General features: G+C 55.4%; 2 protein-coding genes across 3 annotated transcripts; both read right to left on the bottom strand.

The window, feature by feature from the left end:
* Positions 1-517: 517 nt before the first annotated feature.
* PIP5KL1 (phosphatidylinositol-4-phosphate 5-kinase like 1) lies at positions 518-8086 on the bottom strand. 2 transcript variants are annotated; one of them, XM_012458067.2, is made up of 10 exons: positions 7799-8086; positions 6630-6680; positions 6266-6420; positions 5840-5964; positions 5484-5518; positions 5340-5395; positions 3869-3981; positions 3428-3581; positions 1010-1756; positions 518-721 (listed from the first exon to the last, which is right to left on the bottom strand). In XM_012458067.2, exons 1-9 carry the CDS (start codon positions 7862-7864, stop codon positions 1489-1491), a joined length of 1023 nt encoding a protein of 340 aa, XP_012313490.1. In that variant the 5' UTR covers positions 7865-8086; the 3' UTR covers positions 518-721; positions 1010-1488. The 2 variants fall into 2 exon arrangements, with proteins under 2 accessions (XP_012313490.1, XP_012313491.1); XM_012458068.2 differs by lacking the exon at positions 7799-8086 and adding an exon at positions 6971-7019.
* Positions 8087-13851: 5765 nt separating this feature from the next.
* DPM2 (dolichyl-phosphate mannosyltransferase subunit 2, regulatory) lies at positions 13852-17038 on the bottom strand. Its single transcript, XM_064377665.1, has 4 exons — positions 16894-17038; positions 16509-16598; positions 15310-15412; positions 13852-14543 (listed from the first exon to the last, which is right to left on the bottom strand). The coding sequence occupies exons 1-4, from the start codon at positions 16894-16896 to the stop codon at positions 14485-14487; spliced, it is 255 nt and encodes an 84-aa protein (XP_064233735.1). The 5' UTR covers positions 16897-17038; the 3' UTR covers positions 13852-14484.
* Positions 17039-19087: the final 2049 nt, after the last annotated feature.

Genomic DNA, 19087 nt, shown 5'->3' with positions numbered 1-19087 from the left:
CTAATTTTGTATTTTTAGTACAGACGGGGTTTCTCCATGTTTGTCAGGCTGGTCTCAAACTCCCAACCTCAGGTGACCCGCCTGCCTTGGCCCCCCAAAGTGTTGGGATTACAGGCATGAGCCACCGTGCCCGGTCCCCAGCTATCTTGCTTTGATGGGATCTGGCAGGTCAGTGGAATGACTGAGTGTTGCAGCTGAAGGGCTTTCCCGAGTTCCTACATTGTCCAAACCTGGGGATCCACTCTTGGCCCACGTGGCCCCCTCCCACTCTGAAACGTTTTTCTTCTCTTACCCCAGACCCTTGCTGTACCCTTAGCCTGGGATCCTCCTAGGGATGTGTCAGACTCTTCTCTGGTCTCAGTGTAGAAGTTAAAGCCCCTCCCCTAACGCCATCCATCAAATGATCAGGTAGGGGTCCCTTCCCCTAGATTGTGAGTTCTGAGAGTTCTGTGAAGGCAGAAACCATGCCACTTGCTTCGTGCCCAGGTCCCCGTTACCCAGCAGAGGGCCTGTCACATGGCAGGTGCTCAACAAATATTTAATGAGTTAATGAGGTCTGTTTCCATCCTTTCATTTTACAAATTAGACCAGTGAGGCACAGAGAGGTTTAGCACCTTGCCCCAGTCACACAGCCGGTCCCTGGAGCAGCTCTGGAGGAAAGGCCTGCTTGGGTTGGGGCATGGTCGGATTGAACTGGGGTCAGAGGCCAGGCTGGAGTTTCCTGGAGGAAGGAGAAGGCGTGATCAGGGACCATGCAGGCTCCCGGTGATGTCTGTGCAGCCAAGAGCTTGGTTTGACCACTGACCCTTGGCCCCAGTTTACTGATGAGAAAGTGACTTTCAGAGGGCAGAGCTCACTTGAGATCAATAGTGGACCCCGTTCAGAATGCCTCCCAGAGCTCCAGGCAGCCCCCCAGGACCCAGCTTCTCCCACCTGCATCCCTAGAGTATCAGGGGCCAGGAGCAGGGAGTCGGGAGGCCGGGTACTCAGGGCCAACCTTGCCACTTACCAGTGCACAAGCCCCTTAAAGTCTCTGGGCCTCAGTTTCCCCATCTGGACGACAAGAGGGCTGCATCCTTCAGCCTCCCCCCTTGCCCAGATCATGAGGACCAAGCTCCAGGAGTTAGTTGGTGGTTAAGAATACAGGCTCCGGAATCCAAAAGCCATGTTGAGTCCTGGATCCAGCATTTATTGCTGAATGATCTGTTTCAGTCCCTTCACCCCCTGAGCCTCCATCTCATGGTCTGTAAAAAGAGAATAATAGCATTTTTTGAGGATTAAATAAGCTAAAGTGGGGGAGTCCTTGGCACGATGCTGGGCACGGTACCACCCTTGAACGGGGCTGCGCGGTTACGGTATTAGTTAGGGGATGCTGCCCTCTGGCGACCACCAGGAGGAAGCACAGGCGAGATGCCCGGGCCCGGGGGAACCGGCTTTCCAGGCATGCGGCCCATCATCCAGATCCGGAGAGCTGGGGCCGGGCGCCCGTCACTCCGTGTGCGCCTCCACCCACTGGCAGAGGCGACGGGCGTAGCGAGCCGGGCTGACAGTGGAGAAGGTCCTGCTCGGGTAGCGCAATGTCTTCCACAGGTGCTCCAGCCGCTTGCGGAGCCCGTACACCGTGGCGAGATCCACGACACCCAGGAAATAGCGCTGCTCGGGCCCGTCCAGGATGTGAAGGGCATTGGGGGTGTCGGGCAGCAACCGGCGGTTTTGCGTTTCTGACTCTTCCGGGCTCTGTGCCCCTTCCACAGACCTGGGGACCGACAGGAGAGTGAAGCTGCCACCTCCTCCAGGAAGCCCCAGCCAGTAGGCTCTGCAAACCTGGTTGGGCTGCCCACCCCTCCGCCTGCTCATTCCCACACCTCCTGTGTGCCCAGGTCTGTGAAGTCAGGTAAACTGAGAAAAGTGAAATTGATGGGCTAGAGGTGCACCGTTCAGTACTTAGACGCTGGCCACATGTGGCCACTGAGCCTCAAAATGTGGCCAGTCCCGGTTGAGATGTGCTATACGAGTACAATACATACCCAATTTCAAAGACAGGATGAAAAAAAGGATGTAAAATATCTCATTCATTTTTATGTTGATTCTATGAAATGAACATTTTGGATGTATTGAGCAAATAAACCATAGTATTTCACCTGTTTTTACTTTTTTTTTTTTTTTTTTTTTGAGACAAAGTTTCCCTTTTGTTGCCCAGGCTGGAGTGCAGTGGCATGATCTCGGCTCACTGCAACCTCCTTTTCCTGGGTTCAAGCGATTCTCCTGCCTCAGCCTCCCAAGTAGCTGGGACTACAGGTGCCTGCCACCGCACCCGGCTAATTTTTGTATTTTTTTTCTTTTTTTTGAGACGGAGTCTTGCTATGTCACCCAGACTGGAGTGCAGTGGCACAATCTCAGCTCAATGCAACCTCCGCCTGCCGGGTTCGAGCAGTTCTCCTGCCTCAGCCTGCTGAGTTTCTGGGACTACTGGTGTGCACCACCACGCCAGGCTAATTTTTTGTATTTTTAGTAGAGACAGGGTTTCACCATATTGGCCAGGCTGGTCTCAAACTTCTGACCTTGTGATCTGCCCACCTCAGCCTCCCAAAGTGCTGGGATTATAGGCATAAGCCACAGCACCCGGCCATGTTTTTACTTTTTAAAATGAGTCTACTAGAAAATTTTCAATAACATGTGTGACTTGAGTTATATTTCTTTTGGGTGGCACTGGTCTATAGCCTTTGGGCCACACAGATCCTGGAATCTTCACTTCGGTGCCATATGAATTCAGGTAAGTCTATTTCCTAAATTTCTGTTTGGAGTCATCCAACCCTAGAAATCTCAGGGTTGCAGAAGTTTTGTTGTTGTTGTTTATTCCTTTTGATAGAGACTCCGTCTCAACAAAACAAAACGAAACAAAAATTAGGCAGGCATGGTGGCGGGCACCTGTAATCCCAGCTACTCAGGAGGCTGAGGCAGAAGAATCACTTGAATCCAGGAGGTGGAAGTTGCAGTGAGCCGAGATGGCACCATTGCACTCCAGCCTGGGCAACAGAGCTAGACTCCATCTCAGAAAAAAAAAAAAAAAAAAAAAAAAGCAAAAATTAAAAAAAAAAAATCGGTCTTTTCCTCTGCTCTGAAACCTTCAATGGTTCCACAGCCCCACTGGAAAATGAGCAGATTCTTCAAATAGTCACCGAAGCTCTGGTCCAACTGGACTTCCTCTGTTCTCTCCCCTGCTGCTGCCCCCCTGTGCCCCTCCTGCCCCTACTGGCCAGGTTTCTCCAGCCCTCCCCTCTACACACACACACACACACACACACACTGCACTTTCCAGCCCTCATGCCTTTGCCTGCACTGCTCCCAGCAGAGGGAAGGCACTCCCAAAGCCCCGTGTCTTTTACTCTCACCACCTCACTCTCGCTGTTGCCCCTGTGGGGCTCACCTGGCTGTGCGGAAGACGAGGCTGCTGCCCAGGCCCTTCTCATCCTCGTGGAGACATTGGAAGGCCATCAGGAGGCTGTAATCCAGCACGTTGAGCTCCCGGAGGAAAGTGGTGTCCAGTTCCATCTGGCGGAGGAACCAGCTCCGCTGGGGCCCTGCCGGAGCATTAGTGCCCCCACCTGAGCGCACCACCACGGTGCTCCACACACTCTGCCCCATGACAGCAGGTGGCATTTCTGTCCCCATCTCACAAATAAGGAAACTCCTCTGTAATCTGCCCTGGTCACCTAGCTAGGAAGTTGTGGAGCCTGAATTTGAACTCTGCTCTGCCTGATTCCAGAATCTGGTCTCTTAATGACTCAGGCAGAGGGCAGCAGGGACACCCTTCTAAATTTCACCCTGAATGAAGGAGGAGCAGGCAGTGGACACCCCCGTGGCTCACCCAGGTTGATGGTCTTGCCCTGAAAGTTGAGGTCCTTCAGCACCAGGACAAGGGGGCTGCCCTCAGGGGCAGGCTCCACCCAGCGGCTCACCTCGCAGCCTTTGATGTCATACCTGAGTGGGGGGACAGAATTCAGCTTTACAAAGATTTGAGACACACAGAGACTCTCACAAGAGCTTCCAGTGACTATTCATGTGCACTGAACTCATTACATAAATCATCCCCAAACCTCAGCACAACCCTCGTCTTGTTTCTTTATGTATTTCTTTTTTTAGACAAGGTCTTGCTCTGTCACCCAGGCTAGAGTGCAGTGACACAAACATGGCTCACTGAGGCCTTGACCTCCTGGGCTCAATCGATCCTCCCACCTCAGCCTCCCAAGTAGCTGGGACTACGGGCACATGCCACCACACCCAGGGCTATTTTTTTTTTTTTTTAGATGGAGCTTCACTCTTGTTGCCCAGGCTGGAGTGCAATGATGTGATCTTGGCTCACCACAACCTCAGCCTCCCGGGTTCAAGCGATTCCCCTGCCTCAGCCTCCTGAGTAACTGGGATTACAAGCGCCTGCCACCATGCTCAGCTAATTTTGTATTTTTAGTAGAGACAGGGTTTCTCCACACTGGTCAGGCTGGTCTTGAACTCAGGACCTCAGGTAATCTGCCTACCTCGGCCTCCCAAAGTGTTGGGATTATAGGTATGAGCTACTGTTCCTGGCCAATTTTTTCATTTTTTTATAGAGGCAGGGTCTCACTATATTGCCCTGGGTGGTCTCCAACTCCTGGGCTCACGTAATCCTCCTCCCTTGGCCTCCCAAAGTGCTGTGATTACAAGCACAACCCACCATGCCTGGCCCTGTAGCTGAACCCCTGTCTATTATTGTTTCTGAGTTAAAGATAAGAGCAGAGCAGGTATTCACACTCAGGCTGCTGGAGGCCCAGCCCAGGCTTGAGCCCTGCCTGTGCCTGCCTCTGGACACCTTGTCACCCCTGAGGATGTCCCAGACACAGGGATCCAACCCTAGGTGGCGGCACCAGGGCCTGGGGGCAGCCAATGGCAAGGGGCGGGGTGGCAGGGGAGCGCTCACAGGGAACCAGTGGGCAGAGTCAGCACTGGAAGGCACAGGGGGCCACGTGCACGTGGCCAGAGGCTGGGTCTGAGTCCCTGCTCCCCACATGTTAGTTGTGTGGCCTTCTCCTTCCTCGGTTTCTCATCTAGGAAGGAGGATAAGAGCTGCCCCTCAGCGTCCTCCTGGGAATTAAAAAGGTGTGAAGGGTCCAACACAGGGCCTAACGCATGCTGAGTGCTCCAGAGACGCTGGGCGCCGACTTCATTGTCTCTGATCCCCCAGATCTTGGGAATGCCCTTCTCCTTCCTGGGCCTCAGTTTCGGTGTCTGGCTAGGGAGTGTGGGTGCTTCGGGCGGTGAGTTCAGGCTGGGGTGGGGCCCCGAGCCTGCTCCAGGCCACTCACCTCTCAGAGATGCGGCCGGCGGGGTAGAAGACGCTCTGCATGATGATGAAGTATGTCTAGGGGCCGGGACAGGGAGTGAGGGAGGCCGGCTGTCGCCCTCCAGCCGCCCACTCTGCCCAGTCACCTCACCTCAGCCTCACCCACCTTCTTTCCCCGGTCCACCCGCAGACTGTGCACTCCTGGAAGGGGAGAGGACGCCGGGTGAGTGAGGGTCTCCAAACTCCACAACCCGGCGTTCATCCGGCGCCAGTCCCAGCGCCAGACCACACCTCCTTCTCAAGATCGGCAGCACCTGGACCCTTCCACGGCTGGGGTTCGGATCCCGACCCGACCCTACCTCTAAACACAGCCCCAGTGGTGCCCCGCCCCCACGCACGACCCCACCCCCACGTCGTCCAATCTCAAATCCACCCATTTGGGACCCCTCACGTACCCCGCCCTCCTCAGGTACATTACCACCTGGGACCCATCCCCACCGAGCCCCGCCCGCAGCTGCGTACCCAGCAACCGCGCCAGCAGCGAGTGCGGGTGCCGCTGCAGGTGCTGCACGTAGCGGGGCAGGTGGGCGAGCAGCACCTGCACCTCCCGGCGCCCCTGGGTCTTCAGGAAGAAGCGCTGGTCGTGGCTGGGGGGCAGGAGAAAGAGGTCACTGCCCAGGCCTGGCTGGAGCGGCTCCCACCCGGCCCCCTTCCCCGACCTGTGCCGCGGATCTCGCTCCCGGGTCTCGGTACAGCCCCTCTCCTCCGGCCCCCGCTCTCCTTCTCTCCCCGGTCATTTGTCCTCCATCCGGCCCTGACCCTCCCTGATTAAGGCTGCTCTGTTTCTCTCTTCAGGGGACCCAGGGGACCCTCGCCGCCACGGGGAATTCTGCCCTCCCAGCCAGGGGCACCACTCCCACCCCTACCCCACCCCTGCCGCAAGCTCACGACAGGAAGAAGCTGGCCTTGCTCTTGGACGTGCTGAGGAACTGCAGGTAAGGGCCGCCGGGGCCCAGGGCAGCCTGATAGTCCTCCTCCGCCAGGCCCAGAGAGCGGCGCAGCCAGGCAAAGGCGGGGCCGGCCAGCGTGCCTAGCTCGAAGCCCTGCAGGGGAGGAAGAGCTGCCTCTGGAGTGTCTGCGTGGGCCCAGGTGTGTGCAGTTGGTCCTGGGTCAGGAGGGGCACGGTGGCCACACCCTTCCTGCAAGGCTCAAGGCTCAGGGACAAGCCTTCACTCCTACTGCACAGATGAGAAAACTGCAGAGAGCAAGACCATCACACGCCCCTCCCACACAGGACTCTGGGGCTTCCTACCTCATGAACCTGGGTTAGGACCTCGGAGAAATCGTCCTGGGAGGGCGGCCCCTGCAGGGAGAGGTGGAGGAGCTCAGGGCAAGTCGCAGTCTCCTGCTGCCTAACCCCAGGATCTCCAGATGGCCTGCACCTGGCCTGTCCCACTCCTTCAATTTGATTCCTTCAGCCAACTGGGACTGGAGTTGTTTCTGGGTGTGCCTGTGTAGGGCAAATGCGTTGCTCGCCCTCCCGGGGCTGCCAGGGGGCAAGAGTGATCCACGAAAGGCCTGAGTGTATCTCATCCACCGCTGGGTCCCCAGCACCAGGCCATGAGTTCAAGCTAGGCATGTTCCCAGACTCACAGGCCAGATTCCATCCAGTACAAGGGGATGGCCCTGAAGCCAAGGGACCTGCCTGATGCAACCTGGGAGGGGCAAGATCAGAGACTTCCTGGGGGTGGTGACCTCTAAGCAGGATGCTTGCAGCAGTAGCAACAGCACCGGTGGTTGCCAGCAAGGAAAGGAGGGCCCCAGCGGGTAAAGCCAGTGGAGGGAGTGTGAATGAGGCTGAATGCAGCTGGATCTGGAGGTCATGCTGGGTACTGGGGAGCCATGGAAGCTTTTCAGCAGGTGACGAGGTCAGTTTGTAATTTAGAGAACTCCTTCGAGTTTCTACACTCTCCCTGGACCTCCAGGTCCCTGTGCCCTGATGTGGCCTGTGGAATGTGGTCCCACTGCACACACATGCACACACACAAACACCACATGTGCTCACCCAGGTCTGCCCAGCTGCTGAGCTTGCAGTTGGGTCACGTTTCTGCTGAGCCAGCCCTGCCTCAGCCTGGGCTCCAGAGAGGATGGGCCAGACCAGCAGGGTGGGGGTAGGTCCCTTTCCAACCATATACCCTGGCAGGGCTGGGAAGGCCTCCGAAATCAAGGGGTACAATCTCCTCCCATTATATAGATAGGGACACCGAGGCCCAGAGAGAGGCAGAGACTCGCCTAGAGTCACACAGCAACCACCTGAGTCAGGGGGTTCCTCACACCCCAACACACCCTAGACTTTCCAGGTCCCACACGAGCACATTCCTCCCTCTCTGATCCTCACACCTGCAGTTTTAGCCAGACAGGACATCAGCCAAGTCTTGCCATTGCTGGTGTGGAGATTCGTGGGACAGATGGGCCACTCACCGTGGGTGGGTGGTCCATGAAGACCTGGGTGGCAGCCCACAGCCCTGCCTGCATCATGCACGTCATCCCATGCAGCTCATGCCCCGGGCTGATCTCAAACAGGCCCAGGCGAGACTGCTTGTCTCGGAGGCGCCAGAGAAGCCCCCGGCGGCTGGAGGTCACTGCTCTGCATCCAGCCTCAGGGGAGGGGGCCAGGACCTGGTGGGAGAGGCACAGGACACAAACAGCCTGTGGCAGCTTCACAGAGGAAAAAGATCAGGGTTCAAGTCCCACTTCCACTTCTTGTGAGACTTCCCGTCATCTCTTTCTGCCTCAGTTTCCTCTGCTGTAAAATAGGGATGATGCTGGTACCCCGAGGGGCTGCACAGTGCCTGGCACGCAGTCAGCACCTGAATAGAGGGATGATTATGATTATCATCAGGTAGGGTGTGCGCTCTGCAGTCAAAGCTGGCCTGAGACTGACATCTCTCACCAGCCCTGTGACCTCAGGTAAATCGCCTAACCTTTCTGTGGCTCATTTTTTTCATCTGCAACGTGAAAACTAGAACAGCTCCTTCGTGGTAGGTATGAACTCTTGTTACTGTGAGTTTGAGCTCCTTGCACGAGAACCCTTGACAGTAGGAGCTGTGATGCCGGAGATTCAGTCACATCTATTCCATTCGCCTACGCTGAGCGCCTCCAGGCCAGCACGGAGGGCCAGCACGATGCTGCTCATGGCTGCTGACCTACCAGTAGCGGGCATCCACCGTGTGCCCCGCAATGGATGAGAGCCTGACCTCCTAAAAGCCCCCTGAAGGAGGAGCTCTGGCATGCTCTCCATTTTCCCGATGAGAAACTGAGGAAGTGCTGAGGGATCCCGCCAGGTCGCCCCTCTGCATACCTGGCGCCCAACGTGGGGCGTGTCCCCACCGGCTGCAGGGCCCCTCCCTGGCTTGGATGGGGGCGTGTCCGCGCCGCTCGCCAAGGAGTGGCCCGGCCCCTACCCACCAACCCTTCCCTCTCCTGTTCTCTCTCGGGTCCGCACCTACCTCGCGGGGCCCCGGGCTCGGCGCAGCCATCGCCCCCGCAGCAGCTTCCCGGGTTTTGGCCGCGTTCCCCGCTGCCCCGCTGCAGGAGTCAGGCCCCGCCCCTGCCTCGCGGCCGACCAATCACGTGGCACCGACCTTGACTGCACCCAATCCGCGCGGGGGGCGCTGGCGATCGCCTGCGGGTCCCGCCCCCGCGGCTGCAGCATCCTTGAGACCTCGGTCCGGCTGGGGCGGGGCTGCCAGACGTTGGCTGGGGTCCCGCGGAGGGAGCACCCCCATATTCCGCCCAGGGCGGGGGGACTCGGGTCACCAGGGCCGCCTGGGGAGGCCAGTAACCTAAATTCTGTGCCGCCCACCCACTCTGGCGTGAAATTCCCATTGACAGTCTTTTGGGTGAAAAAAACAGAGATCTAGAGAAAGAAGTCACTACCTCTAGGTCACACAGGAAAGTCGGGGACATCCATTCATTGAACACATAGATACTGAACACTCACTGTGGGCCAGCAGTGCTAGGCCTTGGGGATTTAGTGGTGATCGAGAGGGAGGGGCTCAGCTGCCTGCGTGATCTTTAAAAGCATCATTCCGATGACATCACTCTCATGCTTAAAGCCTCCAGTGGCTCCCATGGCAATGGAACAAAACCCAAACCCCTCACCCTGGCCCCAGCCCCATCTCAAACCACTCTCCTAAACTCACCACTGAGCCGCACGGGCCCCTTCTGTTCCTTAGCCGCCAAACTCTCCGTTTGCATTTTCTATTCCCTCTGCTTGAAACTCTTGACCCCGGATGGCCGCTCGCCTTGTTCCTTCATCGCCTTGCCAGACTCCAGCAGAGCGCTCTCCTACCCCACTCCTGATCACACCACCTTTATTTTCTTCACCACCCTAACACTGTCAGAGACTGTCTTGTTCATTATTTATTTCATCTCCCCCTGGGGTGGGGATGCCATGAAAGCAGGGGCCATGTCACTCCTGCTTCCTGGTTCAGTGCCTTGTGCAAGCCGGTGCTTGATGAGCATCAATGGGACCAAGGTGAGTAAGGCATGCAAAGGGCCTTAGTGAGTCCAGAAGGTGAAAGGCCAGAGAGGCTGGAGTGAAGAGGAGAAAGCGGGCTGGCAGGCAGGGCCTCATGTGGACCCAGAGAGGTATTGTGGGTCTGGGTGTGGGTGTGAGATGCCAAGGTGTGAGAGTTTTTGTTTGTTTGTTTTGAGATGGAATCTCACTCTGTTGCCCAGGCTGGAGTGCAATGGCACGATCTCGGCTCACTGCAACCTCCGCCTCCGGGTTCAAGAGACTCTCATGCCTTAGCCTCCTGAGTAGCTGGGATTACACGTACACGTCACCACATCCGGCAAATTTTTTTTTTTTTTTTTGAGACGGAGTCTTGCTCTGTCACCAGGCTGGAGTGCAGTGGCGCAGCCTTGGCTCACTGCAAACTCCGCCTCCCGGGTTCAAGCGATTCTTCCGCCTCAGCCTCCCACGTAGCTGGGACCAGAGGCTCGTTCCACCACACCCGGCTAATTTTTCTATTTTTAGTACAGACGGGGTTTCACCATGTTGGCCAGGATGGTCTCTATCTCTTGACCTCGTGATCTGCCCACCTCGGCCTCCCAAAGTGCTGGGATTACAGGCGTGAGCCACCGCGCCCGGTCAAGTTTTGTGTTTTTAGTTGGAGACAGGATTTCACCATGTTGACCAGGCTGGTCTTGAACTACTGACCTCAAGTGATCCACCCACCTCGGCCTCCCAAAGTGCTGGGGTAGGGCCACAGCCCCACAGGGTCGTGGGGTGTCCCCTATTGCTGTGTTGAGTCACAGGATCCAAGAAATAAAGAGACAGGACACAGAAGAACTGGAAAAGAACAGCTGGGCTCTGGGGACCACACCACCTATGAGTGGAGACAGGTGAGGCCCTGAACATCCAGAAGCATCTGTATTTATTAGGTACAAGGCAGGGGGAAGGGTCATGAGTGAGTTCTATAGGCTTAATGATAAGGCATACATAATCACATGAGTAGCAAGCGAGGGGGCCACCCCATTAGGTCACCTAGTTAGAGAGGTGGGCTGTGCGCAGTAGGGGGCTGTGCCATGTGCAGTAGTAGAGGGTTGTGTGCTAAAAGGGGGTCCACCCCCATTAGGTCACCGAGGCAAGGAGGTAAGCTGTGTGCAACAAGTGCCGTGTGCAACACTTCTTATCTGGGGGCTGGAGACTTCAAAGGATTCCTATAGAGGGATGCTGTAAACCAGTGCAGTGGGAGCTGACAGAGCGTGCTCTTCTCTAAGATAATTTATAGGAGGATGATTTGAGCCAGCCCAGTGGCAAGACAGGGTGTACAGCCGCTGTGGCGCAATTACACCAGAGGGGTTCTTCTCCCTCGGCTGTTCGCGGGATCTCAGGTCTGAGGCCTACTTTCCACAAGAACTGGATGCAAGGTACTGCCACTCCTTTTCAGGAGGAATAACTCTTGCTCCAAGCCGGCCATGCAAGCGGGTACTGAGTGCTGCCGTCTAGGCCCTGATCTGCCATATATGTATGTCCTTTCAGGCAGTGGCACTACCACCTGGGTCATTGATTCTTGTCCTGGCCTGGCTGTTTTCCCATGTACTTGCTTCTGCTCTGTGACTGCTCTAGGCATTCCTCCTACTACAAACTACTGTATGATTATATAGAAAAATTATATAAATCAGCACTAAATGTGTCGGTACAGCTCTGACTACAATCCATTATATGATTATATAGAAAGATTATATAAAACATATATAACTTATATATATATATAACCTACATATGGTTATTTATATATATATATAAGGTAGATATAAGATTATATGGAACTAAGTATGATTATATATATAAGCTAGATAAAAGTTATACTTCAAGCACTAATTGTGCCTGGGGTCTGCACAGCTCTCCTTTCTCGGTGCCCATGTTGGGGGGTTACGCACATGCTGGATTACAGGCATGAGCCATTATGCCTGGTCAAGGTGTGCGTTTTTGAAGGGCACTGGTTTTCATGCATGGTTGGACTGGTGGGGCCAGAGCAGGCAGGGGAAGTGATGAGGAAGCCATCTGTGACTTAGGCCAGATGGTAGCTTTGCATCAGGAGGGTGGCTGGAGGCCGGGAGAAAACTGGAGGGAGAATTGATAAAGTTTGGGGTCCTGTTGGTGGAGGGATAGGGAAGAAAGCCAGGTAAGGGACACAGGACATCAGTCGCTTGATGGGGCAGGGCATGAGGGGGAGAGCCAGATTTGGGAGAAGTCTGAGAATTCAGCTCATGAGAGGATGTATTTGAGGTTCCCAGGATGAGGATGTCGGGCGGGCAGCTGGGCCACGTGCAGCGCATCAGGCCAGAGGTGAGCCTGGGGAGGGTGAGAAGGCCTGTGACACATCCCTGAGGAGCCCAGCGTCGCATGGCAGAAGACAGCATGAGTGAGACATCAAGTAGCAGAATGGTCATCACAGCCAGGCGTGGTGGCTCACGCCTGCAATCCCAACTCTTTGGGAGGCTGAGGCGGGCAGATCACCTGAGGTCAGGAGTTCGAGACCAGCCTGGCCACCATGGCAAAACTCCATCTCTACTAAAAATACAAAAGTTAGCTGGGCATGGTGTTGGGTACCTGTAATCCCAGCTACTCAGGAGACTGAGGCAGGAGGATCACTTAACCTGGGCAACAGATCGAGACTCTGTCACAAACAAACAAAAAGAATGGTCATCACAGACATCAAGAGAGCAGCTGACAGTGGATCAGGGGCTGTCACGGCCAAATGTGACTGAGAGTCAAGCAAACATCCTTTGGATTTGAAGAGTGGACATCGGCCAGGCGCAGTGGCTCATGCCTGTAATCCCAGCACTTTGGGAGGCCAAGGTGGGCGGATCACCTGAGGTGGGGAGTTCAAGACCAGCCTGACCACATGGAGAAACCCGATCTCTGCTAAAAATACAACATTAGCCAGGCATCGTGGCTCATGCCTGTAATCCCAGTTACTCAGGAGGCTGAGGCAGGAGAATTGCTGGAACCCGGGATGCCGCAGGTTGCGGTGAGCCGAGATTGTGCCATTGCACTCCAGCCTGAGCAACAAGAGCAAAACTCTAAAAAAAAAAATTCAAAATAAAAAAAATAAAGAGCAGGCACCACTGGTGGCCTCAGTGGCTGGAGCATGCCTAGAGTGATGGGGACAGACGCTGAGTGTGGCAGGAGGTAAGGAAATGCAGGCAGCAGGTGTGGACCCCCTCTGGGGAGGCTTGGTGAAATGGACAGAGGGAGCTACCTGGTGGGAACTACTGGGTTGGAGCGCCTGTAAGTGGGATCCCAGATCACGCCCAGGAAACAATGGGAGGATCCTGTGGAGATGTAGAGGTTTTTCTCATGATGGGGGGGGCCATCCGTGACCTCAGGCTCCCACTACAGCAGTTGGGGGATGCACGGTTAGGATCCAAAGTCCAAGTGGGCAACTCCGCCTGGACTGGAAGACAGAGCGTGGAACAGGTGGGGACAGGGCAGTTGTCTGCAGTTGGCCTCTTTTTGCTCTGTGATGAGGGAGGGTCCCGGGTTTGAGGGATGGGGGTTTACACTAGGTGCCATGGCAAACCGCAGAGCCAACTGCCCAGGCAAGGTAGGACTGGTGGAAGGCTCGGGGGTGGGCCAGTCCAGCCAGCCTGAACACAGAGCAGCCCTGCTGTGCTCAGGAGCAGCCTCTGCTGCTCAGGGCCACGCTAAGTTGGGCTGTGGGGCTTTTAGGGGAGTGGCCCAAGGGTCCCTAAAGTAATGAATCCATCCTGACCAAGCTGGCACAGGGGAGGCATGGCAGAGGGGCGCCAGGGTCTCCACTGACACCCAGCTGTGATCTCCACTGGGTAGGAAGCATGTCTGTCCCAGTCTCTGCTTCATCCCCAGCACACAGGTTCAGGGCAGGAGGCCCCGAGAAACCCCCATTGTACAGGATCTCCTGACCCAAGACCGATGGAAGAGCCAGCTCCTAGCCCCCTCCAGCCCCGACACTCGGGAAACAGCACAGAGACAAACACACAATTAGTCAGCATTTATTGGTCAGCTCTCCCAAACAGGCCAGCCCTGGGGTTGGGGGGCTGGGCCTCCATGAGGAGTGGTCGGTCAGTGGGAGGCTACCATAATGTGCCCTGAGCCCTACGGGTGGTCCTGGGGTCTGTCAGTTCTTCCCCAGGCTTTCCAGGTCCAGAAGGGCTTGTGGGGTGTGGGGCTGTGTCAGGCTAAGGAAAGTTGCCTTGGTGGAGGAGAGGGCTTGTGGGGAGAGGTCAGAGGTCACACATGTGGCCTTAGAACCTGCTAAGTCCAATGTCAGCATGTGACAGGAGGGGAAATGAGGCATGATGGCAGAACCCAGGGGAAAAGGTAGCAGGGAGTTTAAGAGTGAGGTCGGGAGGACCAGCATCTTTCAGGCCCTGGGCAAGAAGGGGGTGACCAGAGTCTTCCAGGTGTCCCTCCCTCCTAGCTTCTGGAAGGGAGAACAGGGGAGGGGGCTCCAGTCAGTCAGGGCTAAGTTCCATGCCATGGGGACTCTGCAGGACAGCCAGGCTTGGTGCGCCACTGTGCCTGGGAAGGTTCTGCAGGCTCCCCCGATTGGTCCCTGCCCTGGAGGGGAGGCAGAGAAGGGGCTGGCAGCCTCATCCCCGCAGGAGCTTCACTGAGTCTTCTTGGTCACCGTCTTGCTCTTCAGCATCACGTAGGTGATGAACAGTCCTGGAATACACAGACCAGAAAGGCCACATAACATCTGGGCTCAGGGCTGCTGGGAGATCAGGGCATGACATGGCAGAGCCACCCACATGCAAGGCTGTGCACCTACCCAACTACCCTCCAGGGGACCTGCTCATCTCCCCAGTCATTCATCAAGCCATACGTCCATTCACATTCATTCAACAAACACCAACTGAGTGCCTGCCTCAGGCAAGATGCTGCATTTAATGTTTCAGATTCCAAGGGGAACAAGATCCACCCATCTATCGATCACCTAATCAACCACCTGTCCACCTACCTACCTGCCCACCACCTACACCTCACCCACCCACCCACCCATCCATCCACCCATCATCCAGGCACCCGGCTGTTGACTGACTCATCCAAATGACTTTGCGAGCACAACCTCAGTGCCACAACGCATTCTAGATGCACAGTAATGATGGAGACACAGTCCCCATCCCCAGGAAGGCATGAGATAGAGAGGGGCAGGAATTAGAAGTCAGGGTGATGAGAGGGTGACTGAGGTGGGCAGAGTGATGATGGGGTTGAGGGAAGAAAAGAGGGGGACAGGTCACTGGAGTCCAAAAAGCCTGAGGCACCAGGAAGCCCAGAGGCTACTGACTGGCAGCCTCGAAGGATAACAGGAAAACCCCAGGGGTGAGTGCAGGGCAAGGAGCTTCCAGCAGTGTCAAAGTGTGGAAGCACCTTCAGAGGTGGGTCCTCCCGAAACCCTGCCCAGGGTCAAGGGGAGGAGGTGATGACTTACCCACAAACAGGAGTAGCAGGAGGCCTGCGGCCAGTGGGATGGCGACAGCGTAGGCGCGGGGCAGGAAATACTTGTGGATGACATGCTGGCTGTCGATGAATGGCTGGCATCGAGGGCAGAGCTCTGGTGAGCCTTGCTTGCCTTGCCCAGCCCCCAAGCCCAAACATCCCACCTCCTCCATCTAAGGGGCTGACCCATTCAGAGCATTGGAACTGGATTTGCTTTTCTTTAAGATTATGGGATTTGGGTGTCATGTTTTTTTCCTTCCTTAATTTTTTTTTTCTCTTGAGCAATGTGATGGTTAATACTGATCCTTCCTTAATTTCTTACTGGTATTTACCAGGCACTTGCTTTGGTGCCTGCCAAGGCACTCACAGCCTAGCAAATGGTACATGAGGAATCGATTGATTCCCAACCTGGGCCTCCCGGCTTTTTCACGAATATTTTTTCTTTAAAAGATACCACGTTCTGCACTTCCAAACACACTGCACTTCTTAAATAATGACCAACAAGTTTTCCCACAAGAAAAAAAAATATCCTGAAGGTCTTCACAAATATCACTGGTGCTCGCCATGGCCAAGAGTCAGCAGGATAACCCAGAAGGCACAGAACTCCTCCAAAAGTCAAAGCAAGCTGGAAACAGAGTTTTAAGTGTAGCGGCTAAGGATGCAATCTTTTTTTTTTTTTTTTTTTTTTTTTTGAGACGGAGTTTCGCTTTTGTTATCCAGGCTGGAGTGCAATGGCGCGATCTCGGCTCACCGCAACCTCCGCCTCCTGGGTTTAGGCAATTCTCCTGCCTCAGCCTCCTGAGTAGCTGGGATTACAGGCATGCGCCACCATGCCCAGCTAATTTTTTGTATTTTTAGTAGAGACGGGGTTTCACCATGTTGACCAGGATGGTCTCGATCTCTTGACCTCGTGATCCACCCGCCTCGGCCTCCCAAAGTGCTGGGATTACAGGCTTGAGCCACCGCACCCGGCCAAGGATGCAATCTTGAGCTACATCCGTCTCCCCGATCCTCAGCTATCTCATCTATAAAATGCGGCACCATTGGCATCTTCCTCATAGAACTGTTCTGGATATTTCATGAGATGAGGCAGGCAATGATGCCAGCGCCGTGCCTAGCGCCTATATTGTAGCTGCTTTGGCGGTGCCAGAGCTCGGGGAAGGTGAGCAGCGGGCGGGGAGAATCACATACCAAGAGAATCACCCAGGCCGTGTAGTAAGTGAAGATGATCAGGCTAACGGCGACGAGGCCGAGTCCCACCACCTGGTCTGTCCCCGTGGCCTGGAGAAAAAGGGAGGTCTCAGCTGACAAAGTGACTCTCCATTTCCGCGCACTAATGGAAGCGGGGCGTCGCGGCTGTATCACTGTCTAAGCTTCCCATTCATTCAACAGATGCTAAAGGGCTGACTAGGGATCAGTTTCTAGGCTGGGAGAGAATGCCAGGCCTCGGTGTTGTCCGTACAATGGGCAGGCGGGAGAGCAATCCCCGTTCCAAGTGCCCAAGTCCCAGCTCCTGAGCAGACCCGGGACCCCACCCCCAGACGCCCGTATCTCCGGCACTCAGTCCCAATCTCACCATTTCCCCCCGCGCTCAGTCACCGGTGCCGCAAGCCACATCCGGTTCCGGGTCACGCTTTTCCGGTTTTTGGACCGCGGAGCACGCCGGGAGTTGTAGTTCCCAAGCCGGCTCAGGTTTCAGGCCCCTCGTCGTCCGAGACTAGCAGGAACCGCCTTCTCCCCTTTGCATTTCGGGAAATGTAGTTCTCAAGGACATTGCCTGGCCGGTTGCTGCCCGAATCTCCCTAGGGAATGGGACCGAGTTGGGAACCCAGACTCCCTGGCCTTCATGGCCATAGTCTGTAGCCGCCCCACCAAAAGTTAATCTCTAAATATCCCAGAGTCCTGGAGCCAGAGTGGGATGGGAGTGAGGGATCGGAAGTTCCATTTTCAGATGGGAAAAGCGAGGCTCAGAGGGATAGGTCAGTGGTGAAACCGACACGGGTGGGAGAGGTGCAGAGAATGTTCACTTTCTGGCCTGGGATGGGTGGGGGAGGGTCTCTCCGAAGCCAGCATGGATGGGGAGGATTTGGATTGGTGGAGAGGGGCGCCCCATCGCCCGGTCTCCCGGGCCACCCTTCGGATGTCACCTTTGGGACCAGGACCCGCGCACAGGCCCCTCCCTGGTCTTGGAGGGCCCTTCCTCTGAGAACAAAGCGATGTTGGGCCAGATCATCTTCCACGCTTCTCCAGCTACAGAGACAGGAACCCGGTCCCTCACCACTCAAGGGGTGGCTGCTCCTCCGGGTCTCACCGTGACGCCACGTCCCTCAGGGAAGCCAGCCGTGAAGGCTTTTTATTTTTTTTGAAATGAAGTCTTGCTTTTGTCACCCAGACTGGAGTACAATGGCACAATCTCAGTTCACTGCAACCTCCACCTCCCGGGTTCAAGTGATTCTCCTGCCTCAGCTTCCCGAGTAGCTGGGATTACAGGAGCCCACCACCACGCCCAGCTAAATTATGTATTTTTAGTAGAGACGGGTTTTCGCCATGTTGGCCAGGGTGGTCTCGAACTCCTGACCTCATGATCCGCCCGCCTCGGCCTCCCAAAGTGCTGGGATTACAGGTACGAGTCACCGCGCCTGGCTTTTTTTAAGTTCTATGTTGCCCAGGCTGGTGTTGAACTCCTGGACTCAAACGATCCTCCCAACTCGGCCTTCCAGTGTTAGAATTACAGGCGTGAGCCACTGTGCCCAGCCCCCTGTGCCTTTTAATTCACCGATGCATTTTTTAATCTGGCCCTATCAGCTCCCTAAGGGTAGGGTCTGTGGTTGCTCCTGTATCCCTGGCAGGAGGCTTGGCACGAAGAGCTTTTTTTTTTTTTTTTTTTCCTGAGACGGAGTCTCACTCTGTCATCCAGGCTGGAGTGCAGTGGCATGATCTCGTCTTACTGCAACCTCCGTCTCCTGGGTTCAAATGATTCTCCTGCCTCAGCCTCCCAAGTAGCTGGGACTACAGGGGTGTGCCATCACACCCAGCTAATTTTTGTATTTTTAGTAGAGATGGTTTTTCACCATGTTGGCCAGGTTGGTCTTAAACTCCTGACCTCAGGTCATCTGCCTGACTCAGCTTCCCACTGTGCTGGGATTACAGGCGTGAGCCACCGCGCTCGGCCCAAAGAGCTTTGAACCAATCAGCCAGCTTTTTAAGATTCAGTGATTGTTTAGATCCTGGAGTGCTACAGAGTACAGCATCTGAGGACTCCAGGCCTCCCTGAGGGGTTATGTGGAGGCCCTTGGCCTGCTGTCCCCACCTGGGGGGTTCAGGGAGAGATGTGCTGTGAGCCTGGCATAGTTTGCTCCCTCTGGCATTTATCTCCTTGGTTTGTTGGAAGCCCATCTGTGACTATGGAGTAAAGCTGACAAGAGCAACTGCTTTTTTTTTTTGAGCCAGGAGTCTTGCTTTGTTGCCCAGGGTGGAGTGCAATGGCGCAGTCTTGGCTCACCACAACCTCTACCTCCCAGGTTCAAGCGATTCTCCTGCCTTAGCCTCCTGAGTAGCTGGGATTACAGGCACTCACCACCACGCCTAGCTAATTTTTGTATTTTGAGTAGGGAGGGGTTTTCCCCATGTTGCGTTTTTCCTTCTCTCTCAGGAGACTCTGGGCTCAGGTAGGAGCCCACTTTTACCTACCTCCGCGGTTGTGCACAGAGCAGAGGAAGGGTTTACAGGGGCCATGAGTGGGGGTCAGCACTGAGGAGTGGTGTGAATGC

Source organism: Aotus nancymaae, unplaced genomic scaffold, assembly GCF_030222135.1.
Source record: "Aotus nancymaae isolate 86718 unplaced genomic scaffold, 86718_ANA_hifiasm-v0.15.2.pri h1tg000003l, whole genome shotgun sequence".
Taxonomy (NCBI): Eukaryota; Metazoa; Chordata; class Mammalia; order Primates; family Aotidae; genus Aotus; species Aotus nancymaae.
This window is presented reverse-complemented; position numbering and strand designations above follow the sequence as displayed.

Coding starts and splice junctions, on each gene's coding strand:
- PIP5KL1 (XM_012458067.2), bottom strand. CDS start 7,864: ATGACGTGCATGATGCAGGCAGGGCTGTGGGCTGCCACCCAGGTCTTC. Junction 3,582..3,868: donor GGGCAAGACCATCAACCTGG/GTGAGCCACGGG, acceptor ATGCTCCGGCAG/GGCCCCAGCGGAGCTGGTTC. Junction 1,757..3,427: donor CTCGTCTTCCGCACAGCCAG/GTGAGCCCCACA, acceptor GTCGGTCCCCAG/GTCTGTGGAAGGGGCACAGA.
- DPM2 (XM_064377665.1), bottom strand. Junction 15,413..16,508: donor CGGCCTGGGTGATTCTCTTG/GTATGTGATTCT, acceptor CCTCGATGCCAG/CCATTCATCGACAGCCAGCA. Junction 14,544..15,309: donor CCTGCTACTCCTGTTTGTGG/GTAAGTCATCAC, acceptor TGTGTATTCCAG/GACTGTTCATCACCTACGTG.